Source organism: Ambystoma mexicanum, chromosome 1p, assembly GCF_040938575.1.
Source record: "Ambystoma mexicanum isolate Mex_15411 chromosome 1p, UKY_AmexF1_1, whole genome shotgun sequence".
NCBI classification, from domain to species: Eukaryota; Metazoa; Chordata; class Amphibia; order Caudata; family Ambystomatidae; genus Ambystoma; species Ambystoma mexicanum.
Window position 1 is genome coordinate 1,455,009,278 of NC_090921.1, and position 13,946 is coordinate 1,455,023,223.

The following is a 13,946-nucleotide window of genomic DNA, read 5'->3' on the forward strand; positions in this document are numbered from 1 at the left end:
CCCACCTGGATGGGGGCAATGCACTCCTCGAAGGTCTCTCGTGGCCCTCCCTTGTGCCCCTGAGAAGTGTCCTACATGCAGCTGCACGCCTCTTCAAGTGTCTTGCAGATACGACCATATCACCCCGTCCCTCATCGACCTTCACTGGCTCCCACTGCATGCACAAATCACCTTGAAGTCTTGCTGCATCATCTATAAGGCAGTCACTTTAAATTCACCCAGCTATCTCACAGACAAACTCAACATCTCCAGCAGACAGTGCGCCACCAGGACATGTGCAGACTTTAAATCCGCCACTGCAAAAAGCAAAGGACCAGAAAACAAGACTTCTCTTCCTACACTCCAAGACTATGGAACTTCCTCCCCGTCAGCATCAGACTTGCCCCTATGTGCCTACAATTCAGAAAAGAACTGAAGACGCACCTCTTTAAAGTCTCTCTCCTCTTCAACACCTAGACCATGATGTCGCCCCTCTCGCCACATGACTTGCTAGACACCACCTGCCCCTTTCCTCCCCACCACTCAGTACAGCTGTATCCCTCCTCTGTGCCCCTCTGTATCCTACCCCATGCTGTATATCTGTTCTGTTGTTACCTCTGTGAAGCGCTTCTTTATGTAGCTGTATTGTTACATATATCTGTAAAGTGTGCTGTTGCTTCTCGAAGATAGGTCCATGCTCAATAAATACCATAAAAGTGATAATAATAAATCCATATCAGCACCAACCAATGACATCCCATGTTCTTTCATTCAACAAAAAAACAACTTTTCTTAACCTTTAGAACAAACACTCTCCTACTGTGAACCGAAAGGGATTGCGAAACCTCAGCAGGTCTTGCACAAATCAGACCCACAAATCATGTTCTTCACTTTGAAAAGAAAAAAAAAAACATGACAAGCAAATGGGATTCTAGTGGTAATATTCAGAAACCATCCATCTTTGTTTTCATCACTTGTGTATGGAATTTAATTAATAGCCTCATGTAAGGAGAGTAAGTCTGCTGCACACTGTTCATTGGGCATTTAACTAAGATTCAGATAAGCAATTGGATGGTCTTCATTCCCTAATCTGTGAGGCGGAGGGTGGCAGGTGCAGGCATGCTTGAAATAACCATAGAAATTGGGTCAAAATGTTGGGCATTGCTTTCTGTATGTTTATTTTTATTTACTTGATGTTTTGTAGCACACCAAAATTGTGGACGGGACATTTCGAGGCGTGGGGAAAGGAACAATTCACATCTGATCACAATATAAAGTTCAATCATAGATAAGAATAAAGACCTTACGCCGAAAACACAAAGGGTGTATGGAGCAAGGAATCTTAGCAAGCCCTTGTCAGCAGCGGGAGAGAATTCCAAATTTGGGCCCGTATACAGCAAGGATGGACCCACTGTGATGATATCTGCAGAACTTAGTAGGACTGGGCATGTTCTAGGAGGCTGATCTGAAGATCGGGTAGGGATATGTTTTACTCAAAAGTAGTTCAGACATCTCTTGGAGAGTCTTTTGTGGGGGGGGATTCAGAGAGTGTTGAATGTGATTCACTGCTCAACAGGGAGCCATTTCAGGAATTTCGAGTCTGGTGAAGTGGGATCCCCTTGTTTAAGGGATTAAATGAGTGTAGCAACCTTGTTTTGGTGAAGTTGCAATTGACGTAAAGAGCCCTTGTTGATGGAATTACAATAGTCCTGTATTTAGAGTCTTAGGTCGTTGGCAACTAGGTTTTCCGAGGCAGTTTTCCTCATCATATGCAGTTGAAATGGTGTTTTATAAGCAGCAAGGTGGTTTTGGTGATGAAAGTAAGGTAGTCCACGTCTCAGGTCTTTTAAAAGAATTGGTGGTCAAGGGGAGATCTGTATTGGCAGGCTTCAAGCAAAGTTTATCGACGTTGAGCCAATCTTTCACTCTTAGGAGGAAATGAGTGATGAGACTTCAATCAATGTCATTGGCCAAAGTCTCCAGGAGGATTTGTGAGTCATCTGTATAGTTACAAAAATGTAATGGTTGAAAGCGTTGATCATGTTGGCCATGGGCTGGTGTATAGATCTTTCAGCCAAAGATAAATAATAGACCATTGGGCAACACCCAAAGATTGCTCCGTAGATGAGGAGAGGAAGACACCAGTTTTCACTAGACACAAACATTCCTGTTGTTAAACTTTTGATCAAACCACTATGTCACCACATTGCAAACAGTTATCCCAGATGGCATTATTTCAATGCGGCAGGAGAAACAATCCACTGTGAGCAGTAACCCAAATATAATCCCTTTGGTCCATATAGATTGTTTCAGTTCCAAATATTGCTTCTAGAAGGGTTTGTTCTTAAGTCATGCTGCAAGAAGACAGTTACAGTGATGCTATAAATTCGGCTTCAACATGAACTCTCTGCGCTGAGCTATGTACAAAGTATAGTGTCTGGCAAATGGTTGCTTTTTTTGCGCAGAATACCTTTTATAACTTGTGACAGTGGAAAGCTTTATTGAGCTTACTCGAATGAAGGATATTCAGGTGCTTATTTCAGAAAATAGCTTTGTGGAACCTTCTGCCATCCCGCAGAGTGTTGTCCAGTCATGATTGTTCTTTCTTCGTGATTCCCGAAGGCCACCAACAGATTACACTCTTTCACCATCCGCTATGAATGTCAACCTAGGAGAACTGTGCCTAGAGCGAATTAGGTTGCTAGTGTTCGTATTGTGTCTGTCATTCCCACTCAGGTCTACTCATCCTAGCCCCCTGGCCTATATGATAGCCACCTTCACCTCCAAGTTTCAATGTTACGCAGAAGACACTCAGCTCTCCTTCAGACTACCCTCAGTCTCTTCCTCTTCTTCACTCATACCTGACTCTCTGTCCGCAATTCAGTCGTGGTGTGCTGCAAACGACCTTTGCCTCAATGGCAGAAAGACAGAGATTGTCCTCATCAGGACCTTTGCTCCCGCCTTCCCCCTTTCTCTCTGGCCGGCCTTCCTTGGCCCTGCGCCTCCACCTACCAACGAGGCAGCAAATCTGGGGGTCATCTTCGCCTCCACTCGCTCCTTCTCATCTCACATCGTGGACATGTCTAAAAAGTCCCACTACCAACTGTACCTTGCAGCTGTATTCTACCTTTTCTCACCTTCCCCCAGAGGCTCACCGTCTCCAGAGCCCTGGTCCTCTCTCGGCTGGACAACTGCAACAGCCTCTTTCTCAACCTGCCCTCTTCTACCCTCCATCCTCTTCAACTCGTCAGAACAGAACCGCAAGACTTATCCTTGGCCTCAAGCCCAGGGACTGCCTCTCTCCAGCGCTGAAATCCCTCCACTGGCTCCCATGGCTGCAAGGATTAAGTTCAAGACTCTTTGCATTGTCCACAAGGCTGTCTGGGGCCTGGCCCATTCTATCTGCAACGCTCTCTTCCTAAATAATCTCCTTCCCAAGCCATCTGCTCATCTTCCTCCAACTCTCTGTGGGTGAACCACTTCTCCAAACAGAGACTTGGGGGGAGGGGGGGGAGATCTTTATCCACTGCAGGTGCCTCCCTCTGGTACAGCCTCCCTGTCTCTCTGTCTTGTGCCGGATCTCCTTAAGTTCCAGAGACTCCTCAAGACTTTCCTCTTCGCCTCCACCTTCACTCTCCCTCTCCCCTGCTAACCACCTCTTTCTGCTCTCTCCCTCTCTCTCCTCTACTTCTGCTCAGTTTCACTGACTGGCAGTCTGGTGTACCTTCATAGTGTCACAGGCGCCAAGCTTTCCTCGCCAGTCTCCTGCACTTGCGCCCGGGCCTTGAACTTGCCGCAGCACTACTGCACTTCGGTTACGACCTATGAGAGTGTTATCTCTCTGCACTTAACCCATGTTCTAATGGGACTGGGCGCACTTGGTCCCTATTGCCGCACCCCCACCCCACACACTTCCTGTTCTGTTCACCTGCGTGATCTGAATGTGCCTGGCATAATAAGATCATTTGTCTTGTCTTCCCCTCCCATACATGGTTGCGCTTTGAAACACTGGTGTAAAAGTGCATAATAAATAAACAATCAATCAATCAATTGCTAGCAACAAACATGGCCTGATGCTTTCTGTCTGTAAATGAGAGAAGCAGGAAAAATGCATGGGGGGAAAAGATAGGAAGCCAGAATACACTGACATATATGAGACACCAAAAAGGAGTTTATGCTTGTGGTTTGTGCTGCATCTTCTCTGCTCTGATATTCACAAAGGGCAAAGTTTGATCACTAGCAAGGAACTGCTCATTGGCCTTTTTAGCGTTCCCTTTGGAAACTGCAGTGGTCTCGGTTTTGTGTAGTAGGTCTTCATAGCTGGCAGGCAGAAATGCTCAATCTCGCACAGGAGAAATGCTACATTTTACAACTTAAGATAGTGTTAGTTTGTGATAATTAATTATAATATGTGTTTATTTGAACAGCAACACTTAAACCCCCTTCTCCTACAAACGCTACTGAAGTGTAGTGCCTTGACAGCCACTTCCAAGAGTTAGTCCTACTTTTATGTTAGTTGCCATGTCCCGGTTTTTTATTTTTTAAATCTCGTTACCCTAGTTAGGGCTAGAGTTGAATAGGCCTACTCCAGGTTAAATTAATTACTGAGGAATTTGAAAAATGGTAAACTCAGCCCTTAAGCATTAGATGTGAGTACCTAGGAATACATGTGCATTTCCATATTCATGCTTCGTGCTAGCACTGAGACTGACTATGTAGACTATGTATTTACAGTAAGCTTCATGGATCCACAGTCTGCAACTTTACAACTAGCACTCATTACCGCAGCTGATTGAAGTACAGGATCTATAGAGACAGATGTGGCAAATGAGTGCTGTGAAACATACAAGTGGGACCATTAAACATGTCTGCTTCAGATAATCGTGTTATTGATTGATTATATATACAACAAAAGAATATTTCTAGAAAAATATATCCTTGTACATAATGTGCTCCTCTCAGTTAATAATGCATATCTCTCCAGGTGAAGCTACAGAGGAAGAGAAAACCCTTTGCAGAACAATGATGAAGTACTGGGCTAACTTTGCACGAAATGGGTAAAATACTAAGTAACGCATTTCCAGGCAAAATCGTATTCCAGTATCCCACTGTAACCAATTGAAACGCTGATGTCATTTTCATTGTGACATTTGCAGTGATCCCAATGGCGATGGCCTGTCCAAGTGGTCCGTTTTCGACATCAATGAACAGTACCTCGAGATAAGCCTAAAGCAGAAGATGGGGAAACAACTCAAGGCTCATAGAATACAATTCTGGTCCAAGGCTTTTCCAGAAAGAATTCATGCAGTAATTGAAGAAAAGAAGGAACATACGGAGTTGTAATTTGAAATGCCTTAAATGTTTAAATAGTTTATGTATACCCTGTTCCCGGAAGGAGAAATACCACTTTTCAATAGGAATATTGTAATTTCATGAATCAAGGCACACCTTAAACATGTATGACTTTTCATGCCAAACCAGCAGCATTGCAGTTGCTTGTTTCTTTTTTAATCTATTACAATTTTCATTAAAAACTGTCTTGCCTCATAACAACTGCAATAGTCTATAAGGGATCGTCACAAAGCCTTAGAAAGGCCCTTACACGGTCTCAAGAGACACCCTTAAGTTGCCCAAGCTGGCCTTGCATACCATTAAAAAAGACCCGAGGCCATAACAGATACTCTTAAAGTCCCCCAGCAGCGCCTCATTTAGCCCAAAATACACCCCAGTCACATTGAACCGCACACGGCTGCCAATTGTTTCTCAGACAGCACCTGCAGAAAAGAGAGAGACAGAAAGCCACGAGTCATACCTGTAATCTTCGCTACGTTGCAACCACCTAGCCATGCATATGCAGTCATTCATTTGTCACCCACAGGGGACGGGTATGTCCGGACATGGGTCCTGAGCATGCTGTGCATAGAGACCCAAGCCACACTTCACTGATGTCACCCCATGAGGTCGAAACATGTCTGGCCGTGCTTGTGGGATCGTGCAGAAGGGCTGTGACTTAGCCGTTTGGGCTGAACTACACCTTCTGGGGTGGGACCAAGGATGATTTGCAAATGGTCGTTCCTCTCCATATTAGAATGGCACGCTGAAAAACAGTGGTCAACCTTTAGTTGTGAAATCTTCGAATCATTTTCCAAGCACTCTCTCAAATGTCTGTTTCAACATCTGGTCTGTTCCCTCAGTCCCTGTAGAGCCCCAGTCCCCTGTCACCCTGGCCATCAGTTTGCCTAGGTTGCTCCCATTTCTAGGGTTTCAAGATACTGAAGGAGGGCTGGCACTAAGAAGAAGGGGTGTGTGTGTGTGTGTGTGTGTATATATATATATATATATATATATATATACACATACACACTTCTAAATGTAGATTGTTATCCCTTATGGACTATTCCAGAAGGTGTTCCATTGTACGTGTCAAGAAAACCGGTCCCGTGAGTCATACCCCTTCTCAGCAGCTACTTTATGACCAAATGCCGAACCACATTCCTCAATCGAATGGGCGGGAGCTCTCCCTGAAGGTCATTACACCTCTCTACTCCCGGAAAGGGAGTGTATGAGTGTGTGTGTGTGTGTGAGGGTGCATGGCCAGGAGCCATGGCCAGGAGTACTCTGGCTTTGGCAAATAAGATGAAGATTCTGTCAACCTGAAATATGAGAACTATGTCACAGTGTAATATGTTGGAGGACGTTTCGATGTTCCATGTAGGTCTCTGTTCCACCACCTGATTGCTAGGGTAATCAGTGACACAGAAAAGACATAGCTTGTTGCAGTACCTAATTGCAAATCAGTTTGATTTTTGTGATCCCGAATGGCACGATCTACAAAAGTAATTTATTTCTTGAATAGTAACTGATGAAGTGGCTGTAAAATATGACGTGTGTGACAGATGGCACAAGAATCAGTTGAAGTCTCAGAAGAGGTCCAAGGGTTTTGATTGAGATAGTTGTGGGCCCTAGAGCCATGCCTTCTCTCTCTCATCTTATATCAAACCTACCTCCTATCCCCGGCCTCGCTTACCCCGAGATTAGTAGACACAGGAGGTTGACCCCTACTGTCTAATTCTGTCTTCAGCATGGTATGAGAACCTACAGAAAGAACACTTTATTTATCTAAGCTCCCTCAGGCACTTCCTAACTTTCCCTACACTATCCAGTGGTCAGTGTTCTACCAGGATTGGGCATTGCCTCCTTCAAATAGCCTGCTTGATTCAGGTTCACTTTCACCTGCTCCCTGTCTTACTCCTTTCTCTTGCCCACTCTGCCTCCCTCCTCCCTCCAATCTCCTATCAGTTCAATGTTCTCACTCCTCCTAGGTTTTGCCTACACCCTTTGATGTTACTCTTCTTTCCAAAAATCTAACACTGCCTTCTCCATGATCCTACTCCCTCTTCCACACTACTACACCACCCAAACCACTACTCCTGCCTCCAAACCACTACACCTCTCTCCAAACCACAAGTCTGTCCTCCAAACTACTACTTCTCTACCAGCTACCAGTACTCAAACACCCTCCTTCCCATCCACCTCCTTCACAACCACTCCTTACACTCTTTCTAAACACGCTAGCCACACAAACATGCACACTCACACCACAGTACCACTTCCAATCTCTAGCCAATACCTCGCCTGCTCTGGAAATTGCCTCCACAGTCGCCGCCTCTTCCTTCCTCCATCTCTGACCTAAACGAATAACCCATACTCCCTCTTTCCTGATCTTCCATTATATTACCTCCCACCCTCTGGGGATTGGTCCTCTTCCCTGGCCATTCTGATCCTGTCTTCCCCAACCCCGGCGATTGTGGGCCGGCAAAGCAAGTGTTTGTGTTACAGGATCTGTTCACAGGATCTGTTCCATGCGCCCCCGGAATAAATTCTATTGGGGAGGGTGGATCCCGCCTTAGTCTCGGTTAGACTAGTGAGCTAATGTGTTATTGCAAAGGCATGCTGGAGCCTTTCAGCAGCCACGTGAGGTTCTTCCTGTAGCCGAATGGGAGTGTGACTTCTCCCTACTCCTCTCTATTTTTCCATGATTAACCAGTGAAGTCTGTGATGCACGTTCTCCCAGACGCTGGTGTTTCTATTTGTGGGTTTCACTCTCCATGCGGCTGCCAGGATTCAAGTTTTCCACTGTGGACATAAGGCACAGGATCTGTTTTCCCTCTTATTTTTAGGACTGGATGTTGTGTCGCTAGAATAAACAGAGAGACACTAGCAAGTATATGATATTGGTGGCAATGTTTGAGATAAATGTGATCTGTGCAAAACATGCTGGCACAAGGGGAGACAGATCTGGGCCCTCTCTGCTTCCCTCAGGTTTAGGGCTCCCTACCTCTCCAACCACCTATTGACACAGGTTCTGGCCCCATTTTGACAAAGTCAAAGTAGTGGCCTTGTCACACGTAGCGATACGCCTATCTTTGTGCTACATGGACATATACATTGCACCTACACAACTGGATGTGTGGTTCCCACCGACTCGCATTAAAATGTTCAGAACATCAGAACATCTTTGATACCTTTTACAAAGGATGACCAACCAGAAATAAGATGTGGCAGATATAGATCCACATATTGTGATACTTTTTCCTTCCCAATACAAAAGCCCTGCTTTTACCCAATATTCAAAGGTTATTTTGGGCCATATCCATAAATCACTCACAGGGTCAGTGCACTGTTTCCACCAAGCTGGTTAAAGTCCCAGTGTCTGGACTCAGCAGAAGGGAGTTCTAGCTGAAGAAATGCCAGCTTTTGACAGCGCATCAACTTGTGGGTGCGTCTGAACTTGCACTTAGAGATTGAGGTAGAGAAATTAAATATCTAAAGCATCAAAACATAAGATGATCTGGTGGGATGGTGATGAAAACGTTTTAATGGGAGAAAGACAGGCCCTTCATTGGATGAAAACGAGGTGATGGCTGAAAGGTGTTGAATTAATCAGAAACCTCTAGGCAACGGCCAAGACCATCGCTCTTCACCTGCTGAGCCATTAGAGAAAGGGGACAGACCATATGCAAATCAGGATTGGTCCCACCCCCAAAGGGGCAGTCCAGCCCGAACTGCTAGGTCACATCCCTTCTGCATGAGACCACAAGCATCCCCAGACATATTTCAGCCTTCATTGGAGGAAGCCTGAGGGGTCAGGCAGAGCGTTTTAAACGTAATGCTCTTCGCGTCTGGTAGCCAAATACTTAGTGATATAATTTGGGAGACTCACAATAACATCAAACCCTTCCCCTCCAGGTTTTATACCAATTGAAGGATTCTCATTGATTGCATTACCTGCTTAGATGTGTTTTTGTGCAAACTGAATCTTCTATAGAAAAAAAGTACTTTTACATAGTTTGGCTAAATCCTATTGAAATCATGTTATCAAGTGAAGAATTCGATCCAAAAAAAAAAAAACCAAGGTTGATTTAGAAAGACCACTGATACCGCTTGGAGTGGTCTTTCTAAATCGACCAGTCACACCCCTCGCCACACAAGTGCGTGCAGGGGCTGACAGGTGCGGCTGGGCCAAACGACGGACCTCGTGGGCGAGTAAATTAAGTGTATGTCTGTATGCCTGTGTGTCTTTGTGGGTTTTGGGGAGTGATGTCTATCGTAGAAGCGATGGAGTGGGGAATGTCTGTAGCATCGAAGGGAGGGGGTGGGGATACAGGTTAGTGCATTTGTGTGTGTGTGTGTGTGTGTGTGTGTGTGTTTGTGGGTCTGTGGGAGAGTAGAGGGGGACTGTGTTTTGCGGGGCAAGGATGGGGGCTGAGGTAGCAAACCACCCCCCGTTTAAAAGAATCCCTGTCAGCACAGGAGAAGGTGTGGGTTGGGGTGGGGGGGATGAGACCCAAAATCATCATAATCTTGCATTTTGAAGGCTGCACAAAATCGTCTGAAACAATCAGTCTGTTTTTGTGTGCAGACTTCAAAATGCAGAATTATTACATAGAACAGCTATCAGTCATGTGGTGTCCGTTTTATTAATGGTTTCATACCCCAACCGTTGCATATGAATGGATTACTTTATACATTTATTTGAAGGGAGAAACCCATTACAAACCTCCATTGAGCGTCATTTGGGGTGCCCTCTAATACAAAAACAAAAACGATTAATCATCCCCTTGCTATGTCATCAATTTCATATTATTTTCACAAAAAGCCTCAAAATTGAAAGAAAGAAAATCGAGGGAATTCATTTAGTCGCTTTGGGGTGGGTGGCCTTAAATACAATTGTCAGTCAACCCTTTCCATTGTAATGCCGGTGTCTTTTCTGGCCTCTCATTAAAAACATTGAGTACACATTGTAAAAAATATGTTAACCTGTTCATTTAAATCCACAAGTGAGTGCACCACTCCACGTTCACTCATTTTCCCTGGTAATTTGTCCTTAATCAATGGAAGAGGTGCCCACCTGTTTTCACTTTCACAAACCTTGCCCATAATTCGTGGTGGGGAAGTCTGAAGAATGTACCTGAATGTATCCTCTTCTCTAAGTCCATCAAACACCCAACCCTGCCTTTACACATCTAATATCGGACGCCAGAGAGGAGAAGATAAGTGTATCCAGTGGATTGACTTCGATATCTAGGTCATCAACCGCACTGTCCTCATAACCAAGATACTACTTGTCAGTGTATTTACAATGTATCGAAAGAAGGCAAGGTGCTAACACATGACACAGTTAGCTATTGTGGTTTTAAAATAACAATACACTAAATAAATCATTTGAGATTCCCTGTTGATTTATGGAAATGAAGCCTGAATTGCAAATATTCATTATCTCTAGTTTGTGGATAAGTGAGGTCTAAATTAAATGCCTTTGCTTCAACAAGGGGGAGGGGGGGGTTGCAAGTGGGCAGTCTGACTGTTCCATGAACATCCTTTCATTAATATTAAGCACAATGGAAACTGAATAGAGCGTGAGACTTTAGATGAAAGTGCTGCCTGATCTTAATTCTGATGTTTGTATGACTTAGGTCTGTGTACGGTCTGCATTTTTTCAGGTTCATTTACTTGAGGTTTATTATGATAATATTGTTTCGTTGATCATTTTTGCAATGTTAGTGTTTTATTATACTTATTGCTGATGCAAGTACGATGATATTCTTACAGCTGTGTGAACATTTTAGCTAGTTTTTAGCTAATGATTGACTTTATCTATAGACATTTCTGACATAATAATGGCTCTTCTTCAAAGCTTAATGTTTTTTTCTGATTATTGGATCAACCTTTTCTAACCTATATACTTGGGTCTTATCAATTCAGAATCTTTAAATTACATTGAGCATTAAGGAATTAAAATTGCAAAGAAAACAATTTCTAATTTATGTTTGTTCACTAATTGGCCTTTTCATTTTTGAAAAAAAAGAACTTTCTTTGCTGCCAAAACAAGTGTTTCCATGCTTATCTCGCTTGGGGTCTTGTGCAAGCACTTTCTCTGCGCGATCTGGTGCTCTTCTTTGGATTCATTTACACATTTACTCAGGCTTCCCCACCTCTGCGGCATCCGGGTCGAAGACTCCTCCTGCTCCACATGGGGCCTGAGGACCAAACCAAAGAAGAGCGGTACCTTTTCCGGCTGTCCCGTATCTCTAACAAACCCTCCCTCATATTGCTGATATAACATGTGCTTCTGCCTCCTGGTTATTTTAGATCCTGTGTGGGGACCCTGACTCTGCATCTCTTATAAAACATATCATGGATGGCCTCCGAGGGCAGGTACTCTAGAACGATATGTTGTGGGCTCACTATAGGGCTTGTAAGGATTTATTTCAATTGATTTGCAATATATACTTTAGCTTTAAATTGTTCTCACAGAGCCTGAAACCCCTAGACTCTCACAACAATCCCACCCCAAGAATCTGGCACACAAAACAAGCTGTTTTTGATTTGAATATTCAAAGATGTTAAAATAGATTCAAAACCACAGATGGTCCCCTAACCGATTCCATGTGATAATATCCCTGCAAAAAGGTCGCCGCAAAAAGGCAGTGGTTTGCAGGGACATTATCACTGTGAACCTGCGAGGGACACCCCATGCCACCCCTGTTTTTGGAATTATTATTTTTTTTCCCCAAGGACTGCAGGGGGACAGCCCTGCTCTCCTTACAAATAGTCACCATACATAATGTCGCCACAGCCTTTTCCCAGTGACTATATGTATGGCGACCATTTGTGTGGGGGCAATATTAGCGGATACACCCTAACATTATGCTCGGGCATTCACCCACAATATAATAAAACTACAGGAAGCTTGTCTGCAAAAGAGAGAGATAAAATAGCCTGACTGTTTTTTCTCGCTACTTGTCAATGCACACAAACATCCATTTGTATAGTCAAATCTATGTAGCTTTTTCTAGACAACAATATAAAAGGAATATTCCAGTTATCACTGCTTACCGGCATACATGTATACAAACAACTTTCATCAGCAATTGGCAATTTAATACAGTTAATTTTCTCTAACATCAATGACAAGAATTGGCGTCAGAGACAAATGTAAACTTAACTTTTAGCTGGATTTTCTCTTGCACCATTGACAAGCATTGACATCAGAAGGAATCCACATCATATGACCTACCTATAGGCTTGGCATGAGGGAGCTGTGCTTTCATTCATGGCAAGCACAAAATATGGATTTAGTTAAAAATCACACAAACAAGAAAATATGATCCTCTGAAGGGATAGGAACTAGCCGCCCAATGATACTTGGCATTCATATTCTTTCAGATACAGTGTCATTCCTTTTCAGGTTAAGGTTATCAGAAAGATTAGTTTTCAATACTTATTCAAATTGGCATAATTTTCTGGGAATGGAAATTAACAAACTAAATTTGTGCAATCTGCATTCGTGCAGAAAATATTTTGGGGTTCTATGCTAAATCACTTCCCAATGTCTTCTTTTACAGCCCACCCCATTCAGTGGCTTAGCTGGAAAAGGACTCCCCCCCCCAAGGGATTTTCAATTTCCCTTATGGGGTTTTATACTCAGTTCTTGGTTTGTCTTGTAAGGCATATAACCAGTTTGACATCCCACAGTTCCAGGCAGCTTCACCCATTCAGCTGCCACCCAGCTGTAACCCTTTTCAGGGAATCTGGTCCTATTTACACTAAGATCTGCCTCAGCTTTCCTTTGGACAAGGTCTTTGTAGGGGTTCCACCAATTATCCCCAAGGTATTAACCCACTTCAGCTCCTCTCCTTTGTAACAGGGTCCCCCATCTGCAGATTTGTCAGAATCCCAGAGCGCTCTTGACTTCCTAGGTGTTTGGGTTTAAATATAGGCTACATTGTCCCATGCTGTGCCATTTGAAACAGCAATTTTTCATTGGACATGTTTTCTCATTGGTTCACTTCAAATGCTAACACTTTCATTGATATATCCTCTTATTATGATAGGTCCAAGATATATAGCCATGTGACAAGCTGAGATTCTGATCAGATTCTGACCCAAATCGATGTTTGTTTCATAATTTCTGTTCTGAACCTATCCCATTATTAAGGCGTACATTTTCAGTATCAAACAACAAATCCACAAAGAGATTAGCCAAGAGGTCAGTGTGAGCGGATGGCTTCTCTGGCACCTCCCATGGACCCGATGCCCAAGAACACTCCCTGGACCCTTGATGGGCCCAACAGAAGCTGCAATGAAGGCAGCTCTGTGCTGACTCTACAGGGGCTGACCGGAGCCAGAGACTAACCGGGCGGAGGCGCCGCAGGAGTAGAACGGCTGGGGCTGGCAGCGCAAAGCTCCCTACATGGCGGACGGGCCATGTTGCAGCGGTGAGTGAGACTGGGAGGCACCGTGGCCTAGTGGAGTGTTAGGGAGGGTGCCGGATTGCCTGACTGAGGCGGGCAGCCCTCGTACTCCTCATCGCAGTGCTCAGCCTATGAAGAAATCCTCTCAACAAGCAGGGATTGTCCCATTTGGCGGAGGGGGGAGAGCAGAGAGGCAGTGGAACCGAGCCA

At 44.2% G+C, this 13,946-nt stretch overlaps 1 protein-coding gene across 2 annotated transcripts in view; it reads left to right on the forward strand.

Moving 5' to 3' along the window:
* LOC138455244 (fatty acyl-CoA hydrolase precursor, medium chain-like) overlaps positions 1 to 11,295 on the forward strand; it is an 820,182-nt gene extending 808,887 nt beyond the window's left edge. For both annotated transcript variants that reach the window (XM_069607092.1, XM_069607093.1), the window contains exons 13-14: positions 4,964 to 5,036; positions 5,136 to 11,295. In XM_069607092.1, coding sequence (XP_069463193.1) covers positions 4,964 to 5,036; positions 5,136 to 5,322 — 260 coding nt within the window. In that variant the 3' untranslated portion in view covers positions 5,323 to 11,295. The remainder of the gene's footprint in view (positions 1 to 4,963; positions 5,037 to 5,135) is intronic.
* Positions 11,296 to 13,946: the final 2,651 nt, after the last annotated feature.